At 41.7% G+C, this 25,879-nt stretch overlaps 1 protein-coding gene and 1 long non-coding RNA gene across 16 annotated transcripts in view; one reads left to right on the top strand and one right to left on the bottom strand.

Moving 5' to 3' along the window:
* Positions 1 to 5: 5 nt before the first annotated feature.
* LOC135419638 (uncharacterized) lies at positions 6 to 23,281 on the top strand. The gene is made up of 3 exons (XR_010433067.1): positions 6 to 468; positions 2,732 to 2,802; positions 21,896 to 23,281. It is a non-coding gene; the product is annotated as an uncharacterized LOC135419638 (long non-coding RNA).
* LOC135419631 (IgGFc-binding protein-like) overlaps positions 2,970 to 25,879 on the bottom strand; it is a 56,716-nt gene continuing 33,806 nt past the window's right edge. For 12 of the 15 annotated variants that reach the window (XM_064666239.1, XM_064666248.1, XM_064666240.1 and 9 more), the window contains 28 exons: positions 25,467 to 25,847; positions 24,826 to 25,112; positions 24,162 to 24,433; positions 23,844 to 23,927; positions 23,534 to 23,626; positions 21,875 to 22,122; positions 21,416 to 21,593; positions 20,267 to 20,375; positions 19,662 to 19,756; positions 18,862 to 19,038; positions 17,886 to 18,088; positions 17,434 to 17,578; positions 16,456 to 16,700; positions 15,624 to 15,788; positions 15,064 to 15,188; positions 14,101 to 14,369; positions 12,687 to 12,895; positions 12,048 to 12,189; positions 10,621 to 10,871; positions 9,871 to 10,000; positions 9,114 to 9,279; positions 8,215 to 8,391; positions 6,566 to 6,696; positions 5,459 to 5,658; positions 4,365 to 4,503; positions 3,934 to 4,065; positions 3,460 to 3,574; positions 2,970 to 3,239 (listed from right to left, as the gene is read on the bottom strand). In XM_064666239.1, coding sequence (XP_064522309.1) covers positions 3,086 to 3,239; positions 3,460 to 3,574; positions 3,934 to 4,065; positions 4,365 to 4,503; positions 5,459 to 5,658; positions 6,566 to 6,696; positions 8,215 to 8,391; positions 9,114 to 9,279; positions 9,871 to 10,000; positions 10,621 to 10,871; positions 12,048 to 12,189; positions 12,687 to 12,895; positions 14,101 to 14,369; positions 15,064 to 15,188; positions 15,624 to 15,788; positions 16,456 to 16,700; positions 17,434 to 17,578; positions 17,886 to 18,088; positions 18,862 to 19,038; positions 19,662 to 19,756; positions 20,267 to 20,375; positions 21,416 to 21,593; positions 21,875 to 22,122; positions 23,534 to 23,626; positions 23,844 to 23,927; positions 24,162 to 24,433; positions 24,826 to 25,112; positions 25,467 to 25,847 — 5,022 coding nt within the window. In that variant the 3' untranslated portion in view covers positions 2,970 to 3,085. The remainder of the gene's footprint in view (positions 3,240 to 3,459; positions 3,575 to 3,933; positions 4,066 to 4,364; positions 4,504 to 5,458; positions 5,659 to 6,565; positions 6,697 to 8,214; positions 8,392 to 9,113; positions 9,280 to 9,870; positions 10,001 to 10,620; positions 10,872 to 12,047; positions 12,190 to 12,686; positions 12,896 to 14,100; positions 14,370 to 15,063; positions 15,189 to 15,623; positions 15,789 to 16,455; positions 16,701 to 17,433; positions 17,579 to 17,885; positions 18,089 to 18,861; positions 19,039 to 19,661; positions 19,757 to 20,266; positions 20,376 to 21,415; positions 21,594 to 21,874; positions 22,123 to 23,533; positions 23,627 to 23,843; positions 23,928 to 24,161; positions 24,434 to 24,825; positions 25,113 to 25,466; positions 25,848 to 25,879) is intronic. The other 3 variants (XM_064666252.1, XM_064666254.1, XM_064666245.1) reach the window with 2 other exon arrangements.

Genomic DNA, 25,879 nt, shown 5'->3' with positions numbered 1-25,879 from the left:
GCCCCGCCCCTCCCGAGGCTCCACTCCCGAGGGTGTTGGCTAATCCGCTCGCTGGGTGGAAAATCTGGTCCTGTCCCCGGCGAAGACGGGCCACCGCCGCCTTGCCATCTCCTGCAGCCGCGAAGGGGTTCTGCTTCTACGCGGCCTTGCAGTGAGTAAGCATCCGTCACCAGGAAACCTTCCGAAAGGGAAAGGATATGCTGCCGTTCCAATTCTTCACTGTCAGGAGAAACAGCAGCGATGGAGCTCAGAATGTAGTCGTTTTATGGCAGAGAGATTTTTAGGATGCGTTTTTATTTTTTGACGCGGCCCAGGCATTTCTTTCGGGACATCAGTGGAATCTGATGATTGTGCCCAGCAAGAGTCTTGATCCGAGAGGGATCCCGATCCTGTACGGCCATCTCCTTGGCTGTTGCCTGCACAGTGTGCTAAAAAGGAAGGTTCACTAACAATAAAACTGTCTTCTTGGTGAGTTGAACTCAGCAGTGTATTTACAGCCCAGCATTTAAAAAGTCAGGTGAGCAAGCTGGTTTATTTAAAAGATGAGAGCAGTGGGAGATTTGTCAACTTTCTGGCTTCTAGTGACATGAATTAGTTAATTAAGTGGAGCACTGAGTGGCAGTTCTTTCTGTATCACCCCCTACTTCAAGTCTGAACTATTTGCAAAGCTTTGTAGTGGAAAGCCAGGGCCATTCTTGTGGTATTGACCAAAATATATAAATATATATATATATGTAGAAACCCAGAAATCTGCCTTACCTGGGCACAGCAGAGTTTGTTGCCTGGGGGAGCCCAGGCTGAGATCCTGCAGGGCAGGGACTGGCCTGTGCTCCCACCAGTGCAAGGGGAGGTGAGCGTGGTCAGCACCACTCAGCAGTCACAGAATCGCACTGTAGCAGGCACACAGTGCAATAGGAAGCTGCCGCTGAAGAGGCAGGACAGATGGCATTATAATCACGGTAAAATTCCATCATAGGGTTGACAGTTCATTTGTGCACAAGTAGGTCTCTCTCGTTGATTCATTTTCATTATGTAATGAGGTTGAAAGGCCCATTCTATTCACACACTCTCCAAAATAGCTGTGGCCTGTGTGTATGAACAGACCACATGAGCAGGCTGGTGTGTCCTTGAATGGACCAGAATAACCTAACTCACCATGGAGACTACAAATACTTCTCTGGCTAACAATACACATGCGTTTATGGATAAAAAGGAAAGGAGAAAGGGTAAGTAAATAATAACCGGCATTATGGCAGAAACAACAGGAGGCCCACACTGTTCCTCACTGTAATCATTGTTAAGGAAACCCTTCTGTCTGACCACCCAGGAGCCCCTCTGGCAGGCACACTCACACCACCTGAGCTGGGACTGCCCATCAGGGCAGGTGGCTCCAGTGAGCCAATGGGTGCCCTGCTCGACTCCCTGTACACCCCACACTCACACAGTCAGACAAGGTTTCCTCACTGGCTTGACCCCAGGTTTCCCCTAGCAGAGTCTCAGACACCCAGACCCTTAAAATAAATTGCAACAACAAAAGAGCAGCTTGAGCTGGATGCCTTCAAGGAGGGACCCCAGAAAAAGAAACCCTGCGGGTTTTATACCCTCGCAGTCTAAGTGTGAAAGTCTGCTGTCCCTGGTTCCTGCTGTGTCTCTGAGTGTCTGTTCACCTGGTTGGTGCCACAGGTCCCTGTGCCCTTTGTTATGTAAAAGGCTGGCACCAGTTCAGGGCCCTTTGCCTCTTGCACTGCAGCTGCACACTGAGCTTCAAGCTCAGTATTCCTAAACAATCAGGAGGTAACCTGCAGTGAACTGGAAAAGCATCAGTAAAACTTTTGTAGTACTTATGTCTCAAAGCTTCACTCATAGCACTGGAAATTCATTCTGGCCTTGTACAAGGCTCAGGCAGTGCTTCAGTCCCTGAGCTTTGTGACTGGTCTGTTATGGGGTGGGTGTCTCACACATGGCATGTTACCAGGCCTTGCTGCAAATGCCTTTGCTCTCCTGATGTAGGGGGGTCCTTAGCGTGGTCTGGGGCTGAGCAGATGCAAATCTACTCTCACATTTACCATTTCGGCAAAGACCCTCAAGGAGAGTTTATGACAGGACCTCATTCTTCAGAAAGTTTTTGTGAAGTTATGCTCTTGCTTAGCCACCACAGGGACTGATTACAACCCTATTTCTTTTTCCCCTTATCCCCTTCACTCTAATAGCAAGGAGGCAGTTCTCCTTCAAACAATCACTTCTTTCAGTCCAGCACTCCCAAGGGGGACAATGGGGGTTACTTGTTTTACTATGTCTGTCCTCAGGTGAGCTCAGTGTCTTCTTTATTATTTCTCTCCCCAGTTGGATATGCCTTGCCAGAAAACGAGTAAGAACTGTGTCCATGTTAGTCAATTAATCCCCTCCCCATGGAAGGATTTGGGTAGGATGGTCTCATGAAGACCTGCCTGGGATGCTATAATTAGTTCATAGAATCATAGAATGGTTTGGGTTGGAAAGGACTTTAAAGATCACCCAGTTTCAAACCCCCTGCTGTGGGCAGGGACACCTTTCACCAGATCAGGTTGCTCATAGCTCCATCCAACCTGGCCTTAAACACTTCCAGGAATAAGGCAGCCACAACTTCTCTGGGCAACCTCTTCCAGTGCCTTATCACCCTCACAGTAAAGAATCTCTTTCTTAAATATAATCTAAACTTACTTCCTAATATTTAATATAAACATACTCTCAGTTTGAATTCTGACCACATCAGTCTACACATCTACCACAGTCTACCATATCAGTTTTGTACATCTCTCAGAGGTGAGTAGGTGATGGTGTGCAGCACACTTGGGCTGTCAAATTCTGTCTGGACTTTGTGTTTTTCAAACAGCCTTTGAAGACAACAGAGTCTCTCATGTCAGTTAGAGCATATTCCACTTTGGGTCTACAACATGAGATCCAAGAGATATTTTAAATTCACAACTTCAAAGGTTTTCAACAAATGCAATGATAAATTTATTATTATTTCTTCTCAAAGTAGTAGAAATATAATTAAAATACAAGAGCAGAAAGTATGATAAATGAATTGGAAAAATATTGTTAACTATAGCTGTGTATTTTGGGATTCATTTTGATCAAATGCACTGTTCACGATGCAGCCATAATCTTGCTCATGTACTCTGGCATCCAGTTCATCCCTGGACCACTTCAAAGAAGAATCCCTTGTTATTGTATGTGTATCCACATTTTTCTTTCTCCTATACAATGAGAAAAAAAAAAGAACAACCAATTTTAATTTCTGTTCTTATCTATAGTGAGAAGTCAAACAATGGTCAAAAGAGATCTTGGGATCTGCTGTGGTTCCTTTCTGGTCCTTGCAGGTATTTGACTGATGGGAGTTTTGAGGTTTACAGGTGCTAAAAGGGGTGTATATGTTTTGAATTTTTTGAATGTAGCAAAGCTGGGAAAAAGCCTTACCTGTACAGGTACACTGTAGATGAGATGAGAATGACAATAACAACTACACCTGCCACGACTCCGATGACGATGGCATATGTATAGTCCTTGGGATCCTCTGTGTCAGGGTCTTCAGCTGAAGAAGAAATAAGAGCCCTGTTACTGAAAGCTGACCATACTATGAACAGAATTTTTTTTCTCAATCCTTGCCTATGTGTTTGGTTTACGCTGTATTCTCTGATGAATGTGGCTTTCTGGAGTGGTGTCAGACCCTGATCCTGTATGCTCTACAGAGCCCTGCTGTCATGATTTCTGGCACCTCTCCACTGGGCATCTGACAATTCTTTCTGCTTGGATGACCACAGGCTCTCACCCACTGGGTTACTAATTTACATAATGAAAATGAAGACCAAGCTCAGTTTTCTCCATAATAACATCCATTTTTGAAAGTGGTGTGAGTAATGCAGACAGGGAAATCCAAAATAGTTTTATTACCTATCTTTTCAGCCTCACACGTTGCTCCTGTGTACAGCTCTGAACATTCACAGTAGAAGAGGAGAGAGGTGCCATTGGTAGTTTCAGAGCAAACACCATCATTCTGACAAGGGTTTGGCATACATGGTCCACCTAGTGAAAAGGAAGGAGAAATACTTGATTCTCAGAGAATTCAACACTGAGAGGGCTGTTCTTGCTTAGATTACACTGACTCCTAATGCTGCACATCCCCTGTATTTTCTAAGGCAGTTACTTGTATCTGACAACAGGAATAATGGAAGGAAACTGTTTCTGCAATGAAACATCAGAGCAAGATCTCCTACATGCTTTTCTTCTGTACACGCTCCCTTGAAACTATCCCCAACCCAGTGATGTCTTAGATAAGTCAAGACTTCATAGCATCAAAGAAAATATGATAGTGGTTGACTCACTCCTGTAGCATCCACGAGTGTAGTTGGAGATGCCACAGATTTCATCAGACCCACACACTTTGTCAGAGCAGAAAACAGTGGAGCTTTCTGTGCACTGGCATGTCTGAGAGCAGTCATCAGTGGTGAATATTTCTCCAATCTGGAAGACAGCAGTGAGATGTTAAGAGTATCAAATAAATCAGACGGAAAAAAGCATGAATAGAGCACGGGGCCCCATTATAGTCTCTTCAACACTTTCCTGATGAATAGCAACAGGGCAGATTTTTTTTTAAATTAGTTTGTACAAATAAAACAAGCAGCTTACTAATCCAGCTCTTTGAAACTAGAGGATGGCCCAAGAAAGAAGGCAAAAGAAGAGTTTGTGGTATGAGATCCTAGTCACAGGTGGGGTACATATGCAACCAACAGTGTCTAGCTGTTGCTAGAGATAAGGGTGGCACATGTATCACATCATACCTCCAAGGCAATGTGGAAATGTTATCTACCGTATTAATTAAAAGTGCCTCCTGCTAATAGTGTCTCCCTCCTCCAATAAAAAAATGTTTACTGGCTTAGGCCTTTTCTGTACCACATCTCCAGTGTTAATGCAGAAATATATGAGATAGTGAAGTTGTTCTATCCTGCAGCGACAATGAAGGATTCTCCTCAGAATCCAGCCTTGCTCAGGGCTCTCTTCATGTCCTCCCCAGCTCTACAGTCTCTCAACACTGCCTATATCACTCTTCACCGAGATGACTGGGACCACAGTGACCCACAGAATTTCTCTGTAACTGGTATGTTGTAAACTTTAGTGGCTATGAGGCTATTATTTAGCCTAATAAAGCTGAGGCATTAACATGGAGGTCAGAGTGCAGTCATATATTTTCTCCAAGTGCCTGTCTTGAGTATTCTGGCAGACAGAGTTTCAGAGGGAGACCAAGGGATCTCCTCTCTCTTCCCTTTCTCCAGAAACCAGAATTTTATTAAACAATTGCTCTTTGTTTCTAATGCAAAATTACATGCTGAGCATTACGAGGAGATTGTTAAAATAACTAATGGAAGAAGATACTGTTTAGTGCTGCAGGAGCTGTCTGAGCCACAGAGACTGTATGTACCTCATAGTATTTGTTCAGGTATGTGCAGCCACACTCTTTGTAAGGCACACAGTCAAAACCACTAAGAACATAGCCAGGGAGACATTCACAGCCTTCCAGACAAGGTGATTCACACTCAGAAGGGCTGGTCAGGTCGTTGCAGGATGCTGGGCATGCAGACGTGCATGAGCTGTAGTTGCTGTTGGCAGGACATGATATACCTATAAAAATAAGGACAGTCCAGTTATACCAGGATGCTGTGCATTACTTAAATATAGAATTCTCTTTCAGATCCAGAAGGCATAATTTTGCAGGAGGCCATATGATGAACATACATACACAGAGATGTGCACACATATATGATAGTGCTGAAGTTGTAAGTAAAGCACTCCAAAGTCAGGAAATGCATCATCTAAGCTACTTGGATAATGTGCTCTCATTCCTGATATACACTGATCCCAAAACAGCTTCCCACACATTCAGGGTAGCCATCCCTGCGAGTGCCAGACCTGTTTCACAACTTCAGGAACTGTGTTTCACCAGGAATACAGAGTCATAGGAAACACAGGGAAAATATGGTTTGATTAATCTCCCAACCTCCAAAAAAATTAGTAAAAAAAAAAGTTTGAGATGATTATAAGTTTTATTCCAGCATTTCTTAGTCTGAAAAATTTAGTGTTTTCAGTTGAATCTTTTTTTTTATCTTGAAATTTCACAGGCAAAAAAGATAGTATATTTTGTAGATTTTAAAGGAGATTGAAATTAATTGTTTTTCCTTCAGACTTCTGGCTTGTGATGGTCTCCAAAATTTTTTTTTTTTTTTTTTTGTCCCATTGGGATGGGGGACATTTTTTCTCTCACAGAACTTCTGATGACAGTGAGCTGGCAGCTCTGATTTCCAAAGTGTCTTTGTAAGCTGGAGGCTAAATGTGAAAGTCAGCATAGGACACAGAAGAGAGGCCAGAAAGGCAAATGTGCATGTTAAACTGTGAAGAGCAAAATGAGAATCAACATGTTTTTACTCCCTGAGAAGTTTTGATACATGGTATGTCTAGGAAAAGCCTTAAACCTGATATTTTGAGAGTCCTGTAGGCAGAATCCATACTTCCCATTTCTTCCCATGCTTACCACAAACTGTCTGTTGTCTCCAGCCATCCATACTGACTCCTTGCTGCTGACAGGCCAGCACATATTCCTCCAGACTGCGACACAAGGTAGTGACCTCATCTCCTTCCACACACATATCAAACAGGCAGCTCCTATGTGCAACATGAGAAAACATTAATTTCCAGTACATTTGTTATTGCTTATTTTCATTTGCTTTTCTGCCTGACTCTGAGTTAGTTCTGTGTTCCAGTATCTGCCTGATAGGAAACAGAGGAATAAAAAGCACTCCAGACACATAATTGGAAGATCAGGTCATTTGTTGTGCAGCTGCTGCTAATATGTGAGGTGTTCATATAGAATCATAGATCATTAAGCCTAGAAAAGACCTCTAAGATCATCAGGTCCAACCTTTAACCTAACACTGCCTGGTCCACCACTAAACCGTGTCCCTAAATTAAAAATTTTCCTGGTGTGCAATCTAGACCTCCCTTGGAACGAGCAATAAACTGTTACCTGACTTAGCATAATCAGTTATTCTTTGCTATCTGCTTCTGTTTTGAGCTACATCTTGCTTGTAGAGCACTTTTTAGCACTGCTAAGTCTTACAGCTGGCCTACACACTTTTTTCAATACATGGGTACCCTCCCCATGTCCACATGCCTTAACAGCACAGAGTGCTGTTTTACCCAGTGTTTGTTTGCCAGTGCTACTTTCTCAGTTTTGCTCATCATTTGAATATCTGTGGCCTGATTTTCAGAGGCACTGAGATCCAAGATGAATGGAATCTAAAAATATGCAGTGCCTTGGTAAGATCAGGGCACCGCTAGGCAGATAGAACAGGCTGCCCAACCAAATTCTAGAGTGAGGAGAAAAGTTATGTTAAGAATCAGCATATATACAGAGATCCACTTTATTTGGCTTAAGATACTGTAACATTCTTCTCAGAGATAGGAGATGGGCATTGTCTGTCTCTAAACACTAGGTACAAGCATGTAACTAAAGAAAACTGGCAGCTACTTGGCATATTTGTGACTAATGACGGATGAATGATGAATGTGGGGATGAATACAGCTCAAAATTTAGTATGTAGGAATTGTATAGGTAGGAGGCAGAGCAACCCTGAAACACAGCAGAGGGAACTTTCTTAAAGATACCGGGTTAGTTACTCTTCACTACTCTGGTTTTTGTACTTCTCCATGAAAAATTCAAGAAGCATCACTGACAGCTTCAGCTTTTGGCTACAGCATGATATAGATTTTATGAAGCTAGAATTGCTTAAAGGAAGCCAATAGACCTAGGTGCTAAATTATCACTGAATGTAGAGGAGAACTGTAGGCACACTGGAAATCCCAGGCTACAGGTATAATGCTTAACACTGCTGCTTTATCTGTGTGCAAATATATATATATATATATATACATATATATATATATATATATAGCTAAGAGAGAAGTAAACTCTAAATAGATGAAAGAAAGGCCATCACATTTATGTAAAAATAAATAAGGGGATGTAAATATATCAATAATGGAATCACTGGGCCCAAAGACACTTATTATCCTCAGCTCCTATTAATGCCCTGGAGACTGAAGATGCAAAGTTCTTGTCAGAAACTATTGCCAAAATGATTTTGCAAATGGGGAGAACAACTGTCTGCAGTAAACACTTACGTGAAATAGAAATCTGGTAGGACTGTGGAATGACACTTTGCAAAAGGACCATTCAAGTCAGTCAGGATTTGGCATCTTGAAGTTGCATTTTGCTGCTCCAGCTGATTTTCGTTGCAACCTTGGAAAAGCCCTGGATCTGGCTCCTCCATAGACTCATTTCCTGAGTTGACATCTCGTCTATAAATGAAGTCATTATGAAACCATCAGTGTTCTGTGTACATCCAGCATTCATGGTACTAGTCTCTAAGTAACACTGCAGGAATACTTCTGCCTCATAGTGTAGATGTAAGCTTATTTATCTCTCATGATTTATCCTGAACGGGAAGGACATAGATGTAGCAAATCAAAGACATGCTGGAACACTTCCTACGATCTCAGAGATTTATGGTATTTAAATTAAAAGGGATGTCTGTAGTTCTCTCTTTGGAAATTCTACATGACACAGAACGCCTCCTTCATCCAATCTATTCAACAAAATTGGAACGTTAGTCAGAAGGATACAGCTGAAATAAACCCCTGTTCCAGGAGAAGGACTGACATTAAACCAGGATTTACACTTGCTCAGGCCCATCTGGTATAGCATGTACTTATTTTTGCCAGCAACCGTGAGCTTGGCAAAGATGTTTTTTATTCCTCTGCCCCAGCAGTTGTAATGGCTGTGACTCCAAAGAGGGATACTGAACCACAGTAATGCAGTAATTCAGGCCTCTTTTGGCTAGATAGAAGGGCACTGATAGCTCACCTTAGTGATGAGCAGGAAAAGTCCCTACACGCAAACAAAGGGAAGAAGAAAAACCAGAAATAAGACAGTGTAATTATTCCTGGAGGTTAACTATGGCTTAATTCTCTCACTTCTAGAGGCAGTACTTGCCATGGATATTAAGTAGAAAATCAAGTACCTGAAACGAGAGCTTCTTTTTAAAGGAACTTTCCAACTTTCACCAAATACATTCACGTTCTTCACCCAAACACCATCTGGATTTGTGAAGTCATTTCTATATCTCCCATCAAAGTCACCACACAAGCCTTCCACTCTGCTTCCGTAGGTGTTGGCCAGCTTTATATCTAGGGAAGGTCAGAAGAAAAAGAAAGCTGTTACACAGAAATTGTTGTCTCTGAGTGTAGGAAGAAGTGGAAAACAATGCCAAGTGCCACATTTTATGACTCAGATTGAAGTTCGTAACATGACATGGGCTTCACATGTAGCATGTGAGCACAGCCCTGAACATACATGTTCATACATGAAGTCACAGGACTGTTTCTGTGCTCTGCAACGTGGATCATGAAAAAAAGAATTTCTTGCAGTAATTTCTTATAATATGTTATTATATAGCACAACATCATTGCCAAAATGCTCTTAGTGCATGCTGCTTACTGCTTTGCAACAAACTGAGTGCATCACCCACTTTTTGCCCTGCACTGACAATCCACTTGACCACTGAGAAACAGAATTCCTACAAGCAGACTGTTTCTTTCTGCAATTGGAATTTTAGGTTTGGGAATGAGGGTCATATAAATAAATTGCCTGGCCCTTTCACCATACACTTAGAAATAAAATAGCTATATGCTGTTGTAAATCAGGATTAACTTTGGAATGATAACATTTTTTGAGATAGTGCATAAATATTTCAGCACATTTTTTTTAGTATCACTTACCTGCATTTTGATTGCCATCAAAGCTCACATATAAGCCAAAATCTGTCTCTAGGTAAATTCTTGTTATCCTCTGATATATATGAATACCTTCATGAGGTCGAAGAGGGGGTCTCACACGGACACCATCCAACTAACAGGGAAATAAATTAAAATTCATTATATGTAGGCCAAATTAAAATCTGGCTTTAGTACAGGTCAATGCTACATATCAACATTTCTTGCTTTTCATGATAAATATATCAGATACTTTAACCAGTAAAAAACTCAGTATTTAATTTTTTAAAGTTAACAAAATCATATATTGAGGAAAGTGATCTGGACACAGTACTTTCATATCATCATAAGAGATTTCTATTATTGAGCTAAAGCGAATATAGGGGCTATGTATATTCTTACACACCAATAAAAGGGAAGGTAATTAAATTATCCTAGCCTAATTCACACTTTTCCCTACCACTGATAAAAATTTGTGTGGCTTTATTTTAAGCCTTGGGATATTTGGTGTTTTATTCCCAAAACTCTATTTATACATTTATTTATTTGAAGTAGAATCATATCCTTCATAGCTATGGAGCAAAAAAGACTCAACACAACTGAAAATCTCATTTGTGGTTGTCTCATAGCACTGCTGTAATAATACAGTTTAGTAGTTTTGTACTTTAATTCTTCAAAACAAACATTTATTACCCAGAGGTGTTTTGCTCCAAGGCAGAGTCTTTCTCCGTGCTCTGCTGTCAGGGAGAAACTTACCAGAACCTGCTTGTTCTGCCTGAATCGCACTGTGTGGTTGTAAACATTGATGAGAATCTCTTTCAGGTAGGTAATGTGTCGAAATAGGAGTAAAGGAGAGTTAATGCCTTCAATGCTGAACGGCGTGAGAGTATCAGGTAGGTCAGGGATGGTCTGAGCCAAAATATACGTGTATTTCCCTTGGAAGTGGTGCACCAGACCGTCGAAGGTGGTGTAGTGTGGATCACCCAGGATCTGGCATCTTCCAAAACCTAAAAAGGAAGAGCTTCATTACTCTCCAGTTTAAATGTGTGTGTGTCAGATCCCATGCATAGATTGGTTCAAAATGGTAGATAAAAATTATTGCTGCTAGCATACAGGTCTGAAAGTAAAGATGGGTGCTCAGGCATCACCCTAGTGAATGAACACTGAAATAGAGAGATGGACAGAGAAACTCATTCCTCTGCTGAGAACCAGCGTGAGCCAGATGAGCTGAAGCAGAACATTAGAGTTTATAGACATTATAGAGACTAAGTTGTGCATATTGGCCCTCTGCTGCCACACAGCATGGCTTGCAGTGGGCTCTTAGAGATGTCGATTTCATAAACCTCAACTGTGCATTGCTACAAAATTGAAAAGCAATGTCTAACTTTGGCTTGCTCACTGCTGTCACTGGTTTCCTCTGAGGTTACTAAAATGGATGATTGGGCTCACCAGACCCAACAATCAGATGCAGTGACTATCATCTCTGTGTTCTCCTTGATCACTGAGCGCAGAGTAAACCATATACAAGGAGAAAGGCTATCCTTAAGACTGCTGGCGTGCCTCTGCTCTGGTATTTTGCCAAAATGTAGCAGGGGGACACTGGATTTGCATTATGCTTTTGTACTGATACTCAATACACTATGATTGATGACATACTATTCTTCAAAACTGAAGTGCAGAGGCACTAGGCGATAAGCTGTCTCCCAAACAACCCAACATACCTAGAGAATATGGAATTAACTTTGCTTAGCCAAAGCACTATTGAACAAAAGCACAAAGTTCTCTGACTGGCCTATTATGTATCTGTTCAGATCTGCTCTGTCTTGGATTTTGTCTATTGGTTTTTTTTTTTCTGTTCTCAAATCAACATGCAGTGAGTGAATTTTTTCTTAAATTTATTTATTTATTTAAACTAGTCAGATCAAACTAGATTTCTAGATATAAGTAAATTTTCATGCCCGAGTATCCATTTCCCTCTACAAATTCTCTTTTTGGAGCTGGAACCTTTTATTATGAGAACTGAGGCTTTTTATATTCAATAATGTGTCATCAATAACACTGTCAGAGTTTCCTTCTTTCCCCTTGAAAGTCTGGAGTTGCCATGGAAGAAAGAATGGGCACACACATTCTCTCTCCTTCTCCAACCCTCATGAAACACCAAATGAAGACTTGCTTGCACATACCTGTTGGATGGCACTTGTTTTTTCCATTTTGGATCACACAGGTTTCTCTAGAATCACAGCTATAGCTGTTACAACTGATGACACCGTTCTTCTGACACTGGCATCTTCTGGCGCAGTGTGGAGTTATCCATGTCTCCCCAGCCTAAACACAAGTTATGGTGATAAGATGTTATCAAGGTGTTCAGCTTTGCAATGCAATAAGAGTTCAATACCTAAGGGTGTGGGGACAGGTTAGATGCAGCCTGTCTAGTTGGTGATTCCACACGCTCAATCCAAGCGTAGTCTCACCAAGAGTGTGGGAGTGGGGATCTCAGTCCATTTATCTTATTGTCTTTGACATGAGAATTTGAACACAAAACAGGATAGGAGAGACTGCCTGCATATCTCTGATCAATTGACTGTTTTCAAATATGCCTGAGTTTTGGCCTCAGGTGCAAAGTACAAAGCAAGATTCTGCATCTCCTAATACCCAAGCCTGAAGCTTTTACTCATCAGATGAGAGGTATTTAAGAGGTAGACCCTGAAGACTTTGATCTTTCTTTCTCTCTTTCTCGTATTAAGATTGTCAGGAGACCAACTTTCTGCAGAAAAGCCACAGATTTTGAAGCCACAGATTTGCTCTACAGACAAACTACTTACACTGTAGTAATTGTTGTCATCATCCCTGCAGCCACAACTGCTCAGAGGTACACAGTTGCCATTACTGAGCACATAATTATCATCACACTCACAGCCCTCTGTACACTCTTCTGTCTTGTCACAAAGGGAAGAGGCAAAAATGTCATTGCATGTTGATGGGCAGGCGGAGACACAGTCTTTGTAATGGCTCCGGGATGGGCAGGGCAATGCTGGGTGGGAGAATAGGAGCAGTGTTATTAAATACATCTACAAAGTGCACTGCAAACACTGAAAGCTACACATTGGCCTATGAAATGGTAGTATGGAGTTACCTTTTAATAGCTGATTTTGATGATCAACCAATTTTTATTTTTGTATTTTACTTAAAAAAACCCAAACAAAGCAAAACAAAGCAAAGAACCCTTTCTGGAGCTGCTCATGCAGTTTTATTACAGGTATGTCTGAACTGGTGGCACCTGGCACTAGATCATTCAGGTTCAGTGTTCCAGTTATGCTGCAAATGCCTCTTTGGGCACTGCTGGAAACGTGAATCTTAAGGGCAAATATTTTAGAATGTTCCACCCTCCATTGATGCAAACCAGGTGTAAATTTAGCTTAACCACAAACATAAACACATGCAAGATATGCACTGCACTTTTGGACTGCAGATTCATCCAGCTCCATACCACATTTCTGCCAGCGACTAGAGATGCATAACGGGACAGTTCAAGAAACGGGCTAACATGACAAGAGGTTTGTTAGTCCAGTATTTTCCTCTACTTGTGGCAAAGAGGCAACTAGGGATTTCTGATAGACCTATTCAACATTCATCTGGCTTGTTTTTTAACCAGTTAATTGTTTTGTCCTCCACAGTATTATGTGATAATCCCACAATATGATACTAAATTGTGAAAAATCCCCCACAAATAACCCCCCCACTACCTGATCTTTATTTATTTTTGCATAATTAGTTTGTAGCTTTGTTGAATTGGTGAAGTGAGGCACATACCCTGGAAATTAATCCGAGAATATGGCCTGTAATAAACAACTGGGTAAACTGACAGTTTTCATTCAAATCACAGTGAGTGTCATTGAGCCCTGTGTCCTATGACAGTATCCAACTTTCTTTTAGTCTTCTGGTTCTATTATTTCTCCATTTTAGGCTCACTGCAATATCTCATGGCACTCATGTGGCTACTAAAACCATTCTAACTCCACATTAGTATCCATAGCTTGCCTAGTCCTGAGTTATCACTGGGCTTATATGAACCTGAACACAATTCAGCACAGCAATGGAATCATAATAGTAGAATTGTGTTTTGTGAGAATTTGGATTTATTTTCCTTTGACATAACTTGTTCACGTAATTCTGCTTATTTGTTTTCATACTATCAGTCATCCAAGTTTCAGTTTTTTCCCTTGCTTGTGCACTTACGACAGAATGTGTTATTCCTCCATTTAATGGTGATTCCATGGTTCTTGCAGGTCTCCACATAGGCTTGAACTATGTCGCAGAGAGCAGACTTCATGCCATCATACTGGCACATGTCATAGATGCAGATGTCTACAAAGTCTTCAGGGTTGACTAGATTATGGCATACTTTGAATTTGTCTGATTTTAGGACATTACACTGGCTTTCAATGACTTGTTTATTCTCAGCAGTGCAAGGGGGATTATCATCTTCTCTTAAGTCTGGTAAGCAACTGCAAGAAGGCACAGACACAGGCATCTAAGTTCCAAAGGCATGCTGAAGACATGAAAATTGAAAAGTTTTTTCTACTGTGAGGTAGAAAAGGCTAGAGACTACAGTCTTCCTTCTGCCTGAGTGAAAGACTAGGCAGAATTAGACCTGCCTGACAACCACCATGCTGTGTCTGACACTTGTTACTCTCACTAAACTTGACCCTGACTAGAGGATTGGCGCACAGCTTGATCTTGGATCTGTCTCATCACTGCAAATTTGTGTGGTGATCTGGACTGAGCCAGGCTGTCTCCAGCTTCCACTGCGGGCCTGAGGCCACTGTTTTCTCAGCTGTGTTATCAAATATGACTTCCTGTCCCCTAGGGAGCAGCTGGCCCTCACCATTCCCCAGCACCATCATCTGGCTCTGGGTGTTATCAGTGTAAAATAGACAGAGGCTGTGTACACACTGTGGAGTGCCCCAAAGACTAATTCCCCAAGTGTGTATGTCAATTGATAGAATGGCTGTGGGTTCCCTCTGGCCTGTGCAGAGGGATGGTTTCCTGTGGGGATGGCCTTTCTTTGTGCTTCAAATTCAAGAAAAGTCTCACACAGGCTGCTTACATGTTACAAAGTAGCAGACAGTCAAAACAACTGAAAACAATTGACTGTTTTCTGAAGCGAGATGGAAGGTATGAAAAGACATTAATATTTACCCCTTATCACTATCTTCCTCCACTTTCCAGCTGTTTCCAAACTGTGTGGCACTGACGACTGTTCCATTGGGCAAGGACAGATCATCTTCACGATTATCATTGAGATTACCACACATGCCATGCACCTGCAAACAAAAAAGAACCATATTCTAAGCATGACCTGTTCACATCAACTTCCCCAATAACTTCTTATTCATTGCCTATGAAATAATGTGACCAAATCAACCACCAATCTTGTACTAGACATGTTAGACATTCTGACTGCACCCATGGAGAAACAAAACAGATATTGCAGTAAATCTGTGATTCCCTGAGGCTTCAAGGTATTTATTTCTCTAAGTTAGATGTATTCCTCTAGACAGGTAATTTTCTTTAACTGCCCCCTCAGAACACAAGGAAATTGTTGTGAAGAGAAAAAAATACAAAGGAAAAAATTGTCATGTGTTACAATACAAATACAAAGAAAGATGCAATAGCAAAACACAAGAATAAAAGGAATTAGAAGTAAATGCAGAAAGCAGTAGTTTTGAAGAGCCAGATGTTTGCACACTAAATCTTACCTGTGAGAAATAAGATTGTGGGAGGGTGATTTCCAGATGGTGATTGCCGTCGTATTTCACTATCACACCAAAGTCAGTTTCCACGACTATAAATCTGCCAACATTTCCAATGGACACGCCTTGCAGTCGGTTCTCCACTGGAGTGTAGACTCTCTCATTGTTCAGCTGGAGAGACATGTCATTTTATCAGTATGGACATTGTTCCATGAAAGCTTTTCTGCTCACAGTCTATAGTTCTAGCAGTGCTGAAGATTTCTCTGTGACAGTTTTAGCTGTTTACACTTCCACCATTGCATATTCCAACTATGGGTTGCAGGAATAAGCCTTTTAGCTGAGGAGAGATGGGCAGGACTCATATCCTGTGCCTTTAACAGGGAGCTGAAAAGATCACTGTAGTGAGCAAGCTCTTACTCACCCTTAGGGTAGACTCCCTGCCTCCAGGACTGCCATGGATCCCCATGTTATTCTAAACTGATACAGTATGACTTGCCTTTCCTCTGCTCTTGTTATCTCACTACAGGTGATTGGCTTGACAAGAACTGTTGAAGTGGGGAGTCCCATACTTTAATTCAAGCAACAATTCTCCAATCTGGAGGCTCTGGGCTCCATCTCAAAGATATGACCAATAAAACAGTAAACCCAAACCAGAAGCCTTGGAAACTACTGAGGAATTATATCTGCTCGTTATATCCACTTAATGGAGGTGCCCACAAGTATTAAGCATATGCGTACATATTCCTTAGGAAACATGAAGATCCTTTTTCCTACAGCTACTGCTAAGTGAGCTAATTTTAAGATACTTCTTGCCAGAGTAAAGAGCACCACCACCTACCAGGATTCCTTGGTTTTTCTGAAGGGTGATTCGTACACCATGCACATCTATATAGACTTCTTTCAGGTACGTGGCCCCTCTCAGTCCTCTGTCTTCATTCTTGCCCAGTATGGTTATAGGAATGACATTGGTGGAAGTGTTGACAACCTCAACCAAAGTGTAGGTGCAGGTTCCCATGAAAGTGTACTTCATTCCATCAAAAGTGAAATAATGGGGATCTCCTACCACTTGACATGTTGCTTGACCTGAATGTGAAAAAAAATATCTAAGAACTTTGTACTGGACTTAGTCATGGAGTCAGCTGATAAAGGAGTTTGCATAAGTGTAACAACCTAATCCTGATAAATATTATGTGAGCAAACTTTCACAGAGGCATCTCAGGTTCATACCAATGACATTTATTTGAAAATAAGAAATTTCTAGAGAGCACCTCCTAAATTTAATTTGCAAATTACATACAAAATGACAAACTGGCATCAAATGAACTTTTGTATATATTTCTATATGCTGTTGCAGCTACAATTTATGGTATTTGAGAGTAATACAGAGCTTTTCTAATTATCTATGCAAAGATATAGAATTATCTGTATAAATATGGGTGTAAAAGTAAATAAAATTGCATCTGTATATATCAATATATAGTGCACTCATCATAACCCAGACCCACAGAAATGCAATTCTCAATTATTCTCATATTTATAGCTTGCAGTACTGGTGATGTGGGACATGAATTTTCATTATCAGGACAAACAGAACCCAAGTGACCTTGGGCATCATCAGTTTTTGCTGATATTCACTACAAAGGAAGGGCCTTTGTGCTTGCAAGACAGAACATCATATTTCCAACTCTTAGCAATGGCAGCAGTCAGTTGAGACTTCTTTACTATCACATGGGAAGAGACATTTATAATGAAGTTAGAAGGAGAAGAGGATCTAATTACAGAATTGATATTGGAATGATTTTCAGGCAGGACTTACCATTGGAATGACAGCCCAGCACACCATCCTGAATGCTGCATTCCTCTTGGACTCCACACTCCCAGGATGTGCATTCAATGGTGTTATTAGCCTTGCAGGTGCAGCGTTCAGTGCAGGGATAATGGGTGAACCAGCTTTCATCCAGCTGAGTGGAAAAAAGTGTGTAGAATTATATACTATAAGATAAATAAGAATGTAAAACTGTAAGGAAATAAAATTATCAATATTTGAATGTGCATGATATGTGATCATTTGGGCAATTGTAGCCACGTAGCTCATGTATCAAGAAGACTGGTAAAGTAATTCTATTTTGAAATTATTAGTGGTGTAAATATTAATTGTGTAGTGTTATTAACATGCTTTTTCTCTCACAGTGATAAGGAATGAGATTCTCCCCCTCCACCTTTTTTTACTTTATTTATTTATTTACTTAAATGCCTGAGGTAACTTGCCTGGTGATACTGGTTCTTTTCATCAACACAACCACAGCTGCTTTCCGGCACACATTTGTCTCCGCTCAAAACATAACCTTCCTTACAGAAGCAACCTTCCACTGGTAAAGAACTGCAGGAATCAGCTGCTGAGATGTTCAAACAGGTAGAGGGACACCTAGTACCACAGCTCTTGTAGATGCTGCCTCCAGGACAGGACATTGCTAGATAAAGAGGAAAAATAAGATCACTCTAAAGGGCAAAATTGTGGCAAAAGTTTTCCTGATGCTTTCACTGTTTGCTCCTGAAAATACACAAAATTGCTGTTAGAAAGCCTGACACAGGACAGTGCTGAGCACAAAGGACTCTCTTTCCGTGTGAGATGGGTGGCTTTTGATAAAGGTGGGCAAGACACGTGGGCCACCCTTACACTTCACCTCACAACAGTCAAATATTGCAGGCCTGTGTCGAGGATAGGTCTGATGTCATCATACACAACGATCAATTGTGTTTGGTTCAGTAAACCTTTTTCTGCTGGTTTGAAGGCAGAAAGTCACTCCATTAAGGGAATAGAAAAATCTCTACCCATACCAGCTGATATGTCCCCATTATTGTTGTTACTATTTGAACATCTGCCATGTATTTTAAAATAGAACTAAAAATGACACTCTGTCTTTCACTGAGAACACTTGAGGAAAGTATATTATATTTTCACACCCCTGCTGCTCATGGTAAAATTGGGTTTCTATCACTCAAAGCATTGTCCCCAGGGATAACATTACAATTTACAGAAATCTAGAAGCATTTCTCTGTTTCTGTCATCTAAAAAAACACAGAAAAATTGTTTCTGGCTAGATTCTGTGATAAATCACTACATATGATTCTCTTTTATCTTGTCCATACTCAGAACATTACATAAAATGAAATAATGTGCATGAAGAGGGTAGAGGACAATGAAGTTAAAATCCAGAATAGATGTTTATATCACAACACTCACGGCAAAGAGTAGCATTCCTCCACTCTATGCATATGCCAGCATTGATACATGACTCAGCATAGGCCTGTAGTCCGTAGCATAGGGATATTGCCTGTCCACCAGTGAAACACATGTCATAAACACAATTTTCAAATAAATTCTCTGGAGGCACTTTGGTATGACAGTCCTTGAAGATTCCTGTGTAAATAAAAAAAGATATATAGACAGATAGAAAAAAACAACTGGAATGATAAGATCATAACCACCATCTATTTTCTGTCACAGCAAATGTATTGTGAGTGCTCCAGGCTAACTTTGTTTAGTAAATTAAACCAGTACTTGAAATGGATGCACAAGGCAGAATCAGAGTGAGCCCTCTGGATCAGGCTTTCTTCTTTTTGCAAGATTGATACTACATAGCTTACATAAACTAAGCGTTGCTGCCTAGGAAAACCACTAATTCTAGACAACTACAGGGACTGTCCAATGCAAGGAACACGTACAGAATTTTAGTTACAGTATCTGTAATACATACACTGACAGTGCCCTCTGAACTACTCTTTTAGCAAGCAGAGTGCAAGTCATTATAAAGAAAAGAGCAGCTTCCTGAACATGTCCTGAGATAACCTTCATGGACACATGGGCACTGTCTGAACAGATGACATATCCTGACCGAGCACCTATGAGTTTTACATTGGCCATTTACACTGGAGGTTTTACAGCTTCCAGTGTGAGCTCAGGAAAACAGACTATAAAGAAGGGACAAGACAAACTGTAACATGTTCCATCATATGGCTCACAGAAAACTACCAGCATATTACCTGTTGGGTCTGTGATCATGCCACATGCTGTGTTCTTCTTTGCTTCACTCTCTAACACAGGATCACACTGCTCTTCTGTCCCACCACTGGAGCATCTGGGGAAAGCAAGCAGAATCAAATGTGTGTTTCTCATCATTTACTATAAGATTTTCAGTGTAAGATTGACACATGACAACCCTGCACAACACAGTGTACTTTATGTCAGTCACAAGACTTTATCCAGCTTCTTTGAAAAGCTGATGTCAGCCCTCTCACTGAATGGGCTCATTTTTTTGATCCCTTCTGGGCTATTCAAAGGCTTATTCTTAGCTGAAAAAAAAACAGTTATGGAATCCAAACAGTTATGGTTTCCAATTGGGGAACTGGACTGAAGTCCCATCCTCCCTCACACTCAACAGACAGTTCCTGCTTCGGAAAACAAGACTTAAAGGACATAACCCTCTTATCATTCTCTGGTTTACATAAAGGTACAGCTCCCTACTTCTAATGGGCAGCTGGAAGATGTGGAATGGTACCGGATGATAAAGCCAGCAAGCAAGTGGATGGCTATTTGATTTTAAAGAGTTTGGTTAACAAATGCCATGTGATTAAATTATTATACATACATGGTGTTATTCTCAGGCACAAGCCAGCTTTCTCCAAGATCAGTAGAACCACTGGCAATATCACCATTGGGTTTTATATTGTCATCATTTGGATCACCATTATAATTACCTGTGAAGGTAAAAGGAGATTTATGGAAAACATGAAGTTTAAACCTGTAGAACAATACTAGGTTTCAGGCTGTAAAATAAAGTAAAATATTATAGGGAGAGTAATCTGCAACAACAATGTGTACTGGGCAAAATAAGAAGAGCAGAATTGTGTTTTAGGCTTTGACTGAGCTGCTGTTCAGACACTTGTGGACTTGAAACAGGAAGTCTGCAAGCTCCTGTGTAACCAGATTACATTGCATCCAAGAAAGAACTTCTTAGCTTAAAAAAAAAAATCCCAACTCATTTTCTTGTTTCCTACGTGTAGAATGTTGGACTAAAAATTACACAGTGCTATTTGCACCACTATATTCTTAGGTAGATTTCCTGCATTGAAAGCATGAAAAACCCATGGAGAGATAATAGAACTAGGAAGTTCTAGATGATCCAAACCAAAGAATAATCAGAAACGTAGTAGCCTAATGTTTCTTCTTTTTCTTCTTTTCTCATTATTTTGATTGTTTAAACATGATCATTCAGGTTGTATAAATGCCTTCTAAGAGCACAGAAAAAGAGCAGGAGGAAAACTTGAGGATGCTGACAGTAAACTATTAAAGATTTCTCTCTGCTGTGCAAACAGCCTCAGGTTTTTATAATTCACAGAATGAAATGGTGTATCATTTCCACACCGAACAAAAGACAAATACATCAGAATGTAAATAACATAAAAATGTATTTGTAGAATTCTTTAATAGCTCCATGCAAAAAATTACTCTCCTTAATTTTAAGCTGTAGAACTTAAGGCAGCTTTTTTATTTGGCTAAAAATGTCATTTTTAATTATACCTCACAACATTCCAAATGGATAGCATGTTACCAGGAAATTTTAAAGTTCCTCTTAGAAACTGAAAAAGTCTAGCAAGTTTTTTTCAGTGCTGCAAATTCTAGTCCATTTGACAGGGACCAGTTTTGTGTAGAACAAGTAAGACATCCTAAAAAAAAAAACCTGAAGTAATCACTGACCTCCACAACTCACTAAAAAATGACTAAGTCTACAACTTACCACAGAGGCCACAGAGCAGATGACTGTAATTAGAGGGTACGGAGACTTCCGCATAGTGGTTTCCATCATATCTCACCCACAGTCCAAAGTCAGTTTCCAAGAGAACATATCCACCACTGCTTTGAATACTGATTTTCTTCTCAATAAATACAGGCAGGTTCATTCTGCGACCATTCACCTGTACAGCAAATTGTAAAAGTTAGTGCATGACTGCTGGGACTCCTACAACTACCGGCAGCTAGTACAGATTACTGAAAGATATGATCTTGTGCACAAAGAAACTGGAAATAATTAAAGAACATTTAATCTGAGCAAGTTTGTTGGAGATCTCATTAAAAGAGGTACATGTCATTAATAAAAAGAGAAAGTCTCCTATAAACTCTACAGAGGAAATATTTTATTATTGGCATGTCAGTTCAAAATATGTTATATATCTCTTTTAATCAAGTATTTTCTTACATTCACTTTCTTGTTTTTCAGTAGAGAAATCTGATTGTCATAGACTTCCACTTGCACTGACTTCACATAAGAGACTTTGGTGTTGGCTCCTCTGTGCTCATTTGTTGTGGACACATCGAAGTATGGAAGCTTCTCAGAGACATTGCACACTTTGGAGAGGGTGTAAGTGCAATTTCCCATGAAATTATGGACTCTGTGGTCAAAAGTGTTATAATGTGGATCTCCAGAGGCGCTGCAGGAAGCACGGTCTGTGAAGACAAAAAGACAGACTAATTCCCTCCGAATCTTCATCAGATTTTTGCAGTTGCTTGGTTTCCACTTTGTTTTACTTTGTGTTTGCTGCTCTGATATAATATTGACAGCAACAGCACTCCAAAGGCCAACCCAGTCTTCTATCTCTGGACCCATAAAAAAACCTGTACTTGTGTATCAGAAATCTATGCTAGAGGTTGAGGAACAAATGTGAGCAAAAGGCTTTGATATGAAAGAAAAAAAGGCACTGCTGTTAAGACATCATTATACAAACTGTAGCAGTGAGTTTTTAGTGTCGATATCTGAAAGGCTATTTCTGACTAAATAGGAAGAATTTCCATAACATCTTTACAGTGTTGGTTAGCCAGAATAGCTGCACTACCAGCTGTCTGGATTTCTGTACTCACATCATTTATGGAACTTATATTGAACATTGCATACACAAGATATCTTTTACACATTTTTAAAAAATATCAAAGTTAACTAGCCAGTGATAATACGTACAAATGGAAGTACACTGTGCATTCATTGAAGTGTGTAATGCGGAGAAGATTTTGAATGTTAATAAGAAATTCCTGTTTTGAAGAAAAAAAATTCCCATCAACTCTTAACAGAGTTGAGATTGAAGGTTCTTCATGGTGCTTCCCAATAATAAAAAAAGATAAAGAAAGAGATCCTTTCCTCTTTCTTTTTCAATGGCATGTTAAAATGTAGCTACACGTACGGTTGTTGTCTACATGTGAAGCTTAACTCCTTACACAGAAAGTATTAATGCTCCCAGAATGGCATACTTAACAGTTACCAAAAAAAAAGCAGAAGAAATCTAAACTGATTACGTGAGCTAGGACTCTCTTGTATTTAACAAGTTGACATATGCAGATATAAGTGCTTAAAATTGGAGGAAAGAAACAATTAAAATTTATCAAAGGGTATTTTAGTATATATCCTAAATATTAAACTAACAGTAATTGCTCTGAATCAGACTTTGACAGGAAAATACAATTGACTTATATCACACCCCAAAAATAAAATTTGGAAACTAAATTAAATTTCAAAATATACAAAAAATAACGTCTGTATAATAGGTGAAAACTTACCATAGGAAAGAGTAATCTAAATATTTATGGACATGGAAATAAAGACTATGTGAGATAACTATTAGATGGCTGGTCTACTCTTACCAAAAAGCTTGGCATTGTAGCAAAAGAGACCTAGAGGAGAGTGTACATAGTCAGAACTCAGAAGGAGTCTCAGACATAAAGAAATATTGTGCAAGTGCAACTGAGGGAGCAAGGAAAACTCTGATCCTCCAGTACAAAAACTCTATCACTTAGCTCTGACACTTCAATTCAGAAAATAGGAAAGTTCTGAGAGCCAATAAGAGAACAAGATGGGAAACAACAGTACCTGAGCTGGGTATTGGTGTTGTTGATGATGTTGTGTGGGCAGGCTGCGTTGTAGTGCCTGGCAAGGGAATCGTGGGTGTTGGTGTTGATGGACCTAGGGCAAGAGAGAGTTAGAGGAGATGTGCAGCAAGCCAAGCACCAGACCAGTTAAGTAAAACATGAGTGAAGGTGGGGCCACCTTTCCCACTGTCACACAATGCTCACGTACAGCCACATACACCCATGGTATGTCTGTGGACAGGTGAGGGTGGCCAGCCAAGGGGAAAGGCTTAGCACAGCCAGTAAAAAACATGGATAGGAGACAACCGTACCTGTGCTTGTCCCAGGTGCCGGTGAGGTTGTTGTATGTGGAGGCCGTGTTGTAGTGTCTGGCAAGGGGGGCGAGGGTGTAGGAGCTGATGAATGAAAGAGAGTGAACCAGAGGTGGAGAAGGTGTGTTTTGTAAGGGGATTTGTTCCCAAATGGGGATGTTGCACCCTTCCCAAACACCACCACACCATGGCAAAAGAACTGTAGGACGCACACCAGGCCAGTGAGGTGACAGGTGGGGAAACCTCCAACACAGCTACCCCATTCCTTGAATCAGGGAGAGAGTCAGGGAAATCAAAGGAGATGGACAGAAGACTTACCACAGACAGTGCCAGCACTCCAGTCTCCCAGGGCAACCCCTGCCTCCACACAGGCTGTGGCATAGGCCCCCAGGTCATTGCAGAGCTGCTCCGTGCTGCTACCCGTGGCACACTGGTCATAGACACAGCTCTCAAAGTAGGTCTGGGGCGGCAGAACTGCATGGCATGGCTGGAATGGGCCACCCAGATGCGTGAGGATTGAACACTGCTTGTTAGCTGCCTCCTCCTCGGCAGGGGAGCAGGACACAGGCGGGCTGATGGCTGGGTCACACCTACACAGCAGACAGACAGCCTTGAGCTCACCACAGCCACACCTTTTCCTCACCTCTTCCCCAGACAAAACCTCAGCTTCCGGAGCCCAGATCCCCCCCTAAGACAGGCACCAACGGCGTCGCTTGCAAGGGTGGAACGCATGGCCCACAGTCACCAGTCCCACCCCTGGAATCAGGTGGACAGAAGAAAATGCCTCAGGTTGTTGCGATCCCAACAACTTGGGAAAAGTGTCATGCCCAGGCCCTGGACCACCCTCCCGGAGGTCAAGAAACTGCCTCTTCTCCCTTGGCCCATGCCTGCCATCACCAACCCTTCCTCCTGATGGCCCTCATAGCTCCCCTCTCCCAAACTCCTTCTTGTCCTTTATCTGCAGGATAGATCAGGGACTCACGGCCACTCATCATCCGGCACCATCCAGCTGGCTCCAAAGTCATTGAAGTCGGGCACGACAACTCCATCGGGGCGCATGAAGTCGTCCTGCTGGCTCCCAGTGTACGTCCCACACAGCCCACAGAGCTTGCCCTTGTGCTTCTCAGACACCTTCACGAGGAGCTCGTGGTCCCCGTTGAACTGCAGCTGCAGGCCCAGCTTGGTGGAAACGTGCACGTAGGAGCCGCTCAGGGAAATGGTCACACCGGGGGCAGGAGAAGCAGGCAGGGAGACCAGGGCACCGTTGACCTGGAGTAGGGGGAAAGAGGGAAGCATAAAGAGGTGCCCTCTGCTGAGAGGTCCCTGTTCCTCACTGGGGTGGTGCCAGGGCCCAGTGAGTCGGAAGCACTGATGGCATGAGAAACCCTGCCCAGGCCTACGAGGACACCAGCAGCTCTACACACGGCCCACCCAAAAGTCAGGAAACCAGCCCAAAATCTGCGGCTGCACGAGCAGCCACATCTGCCTCACTCAGAGCCTCGCCAGGCTCTTCTGCGAGCGCACAGCAGGCTGAGGGAATAGCAAGCTCTCCCTGGAGACAGAGTGGTATTTAGGGGTGCTTAGTGCATCTGTGGTTCCCAGGTGTAAAAGTGAGGGGCTTACGTAGACGGCCTTGCGCTCGCGCAGTGCAACGTGGAGGCCTTCCAGGGACAGTGCCACAGAGTTCAGAGCTGTCCAGCTCTGGCTGCCACGATGTTCGTTGCGGGTGGTGACACTGAACCCGATGGAGGAGTTGTCACAGCCTGTCACAACGGTGTAGTTGCAGGAGCCCTGGAAGTGGTGAAGCTTCCCATCGAAGGTGCTATAATGCGGGTCACCGTAGATGTGGCAGAGCGCAGTGCTGGCTGGGTAACAGCCCCTCTGGCCGTTCTGGATCTTGCAGACCTCCTCCTCGCCACAGGACAAGGCAGAGCAAACCATCTGGCCGTTGGCTTCACACTGGCACCGGCGAGTGCAATTCTCGTTCACAAAGTACTCGCCTTCCTGCAGGAAGGGAAACGCCAAACATCAGTGTA

Source organism: Pseudopipra pipra, chromosome 10 (assembly GCF_036250125.1).
Source record: "Pseudopipra pipra isolate bDixPip1 chromosome 10, bDixPip1.hap1, whole genome shotgun sequence".
NCBI classification, from domain to species: domain Eukaryota; kingdom Metazoa; phylum Chordata; class Aves; order Passeriformes; family Pipridae; genus Pseudopipra; species Pseudopipra pipra.
The sequence above is the reverse complement of the archived record's forward strand: the minus strand, read 5'-3'. Positions and strand labels throughout refer to the sequence as shown.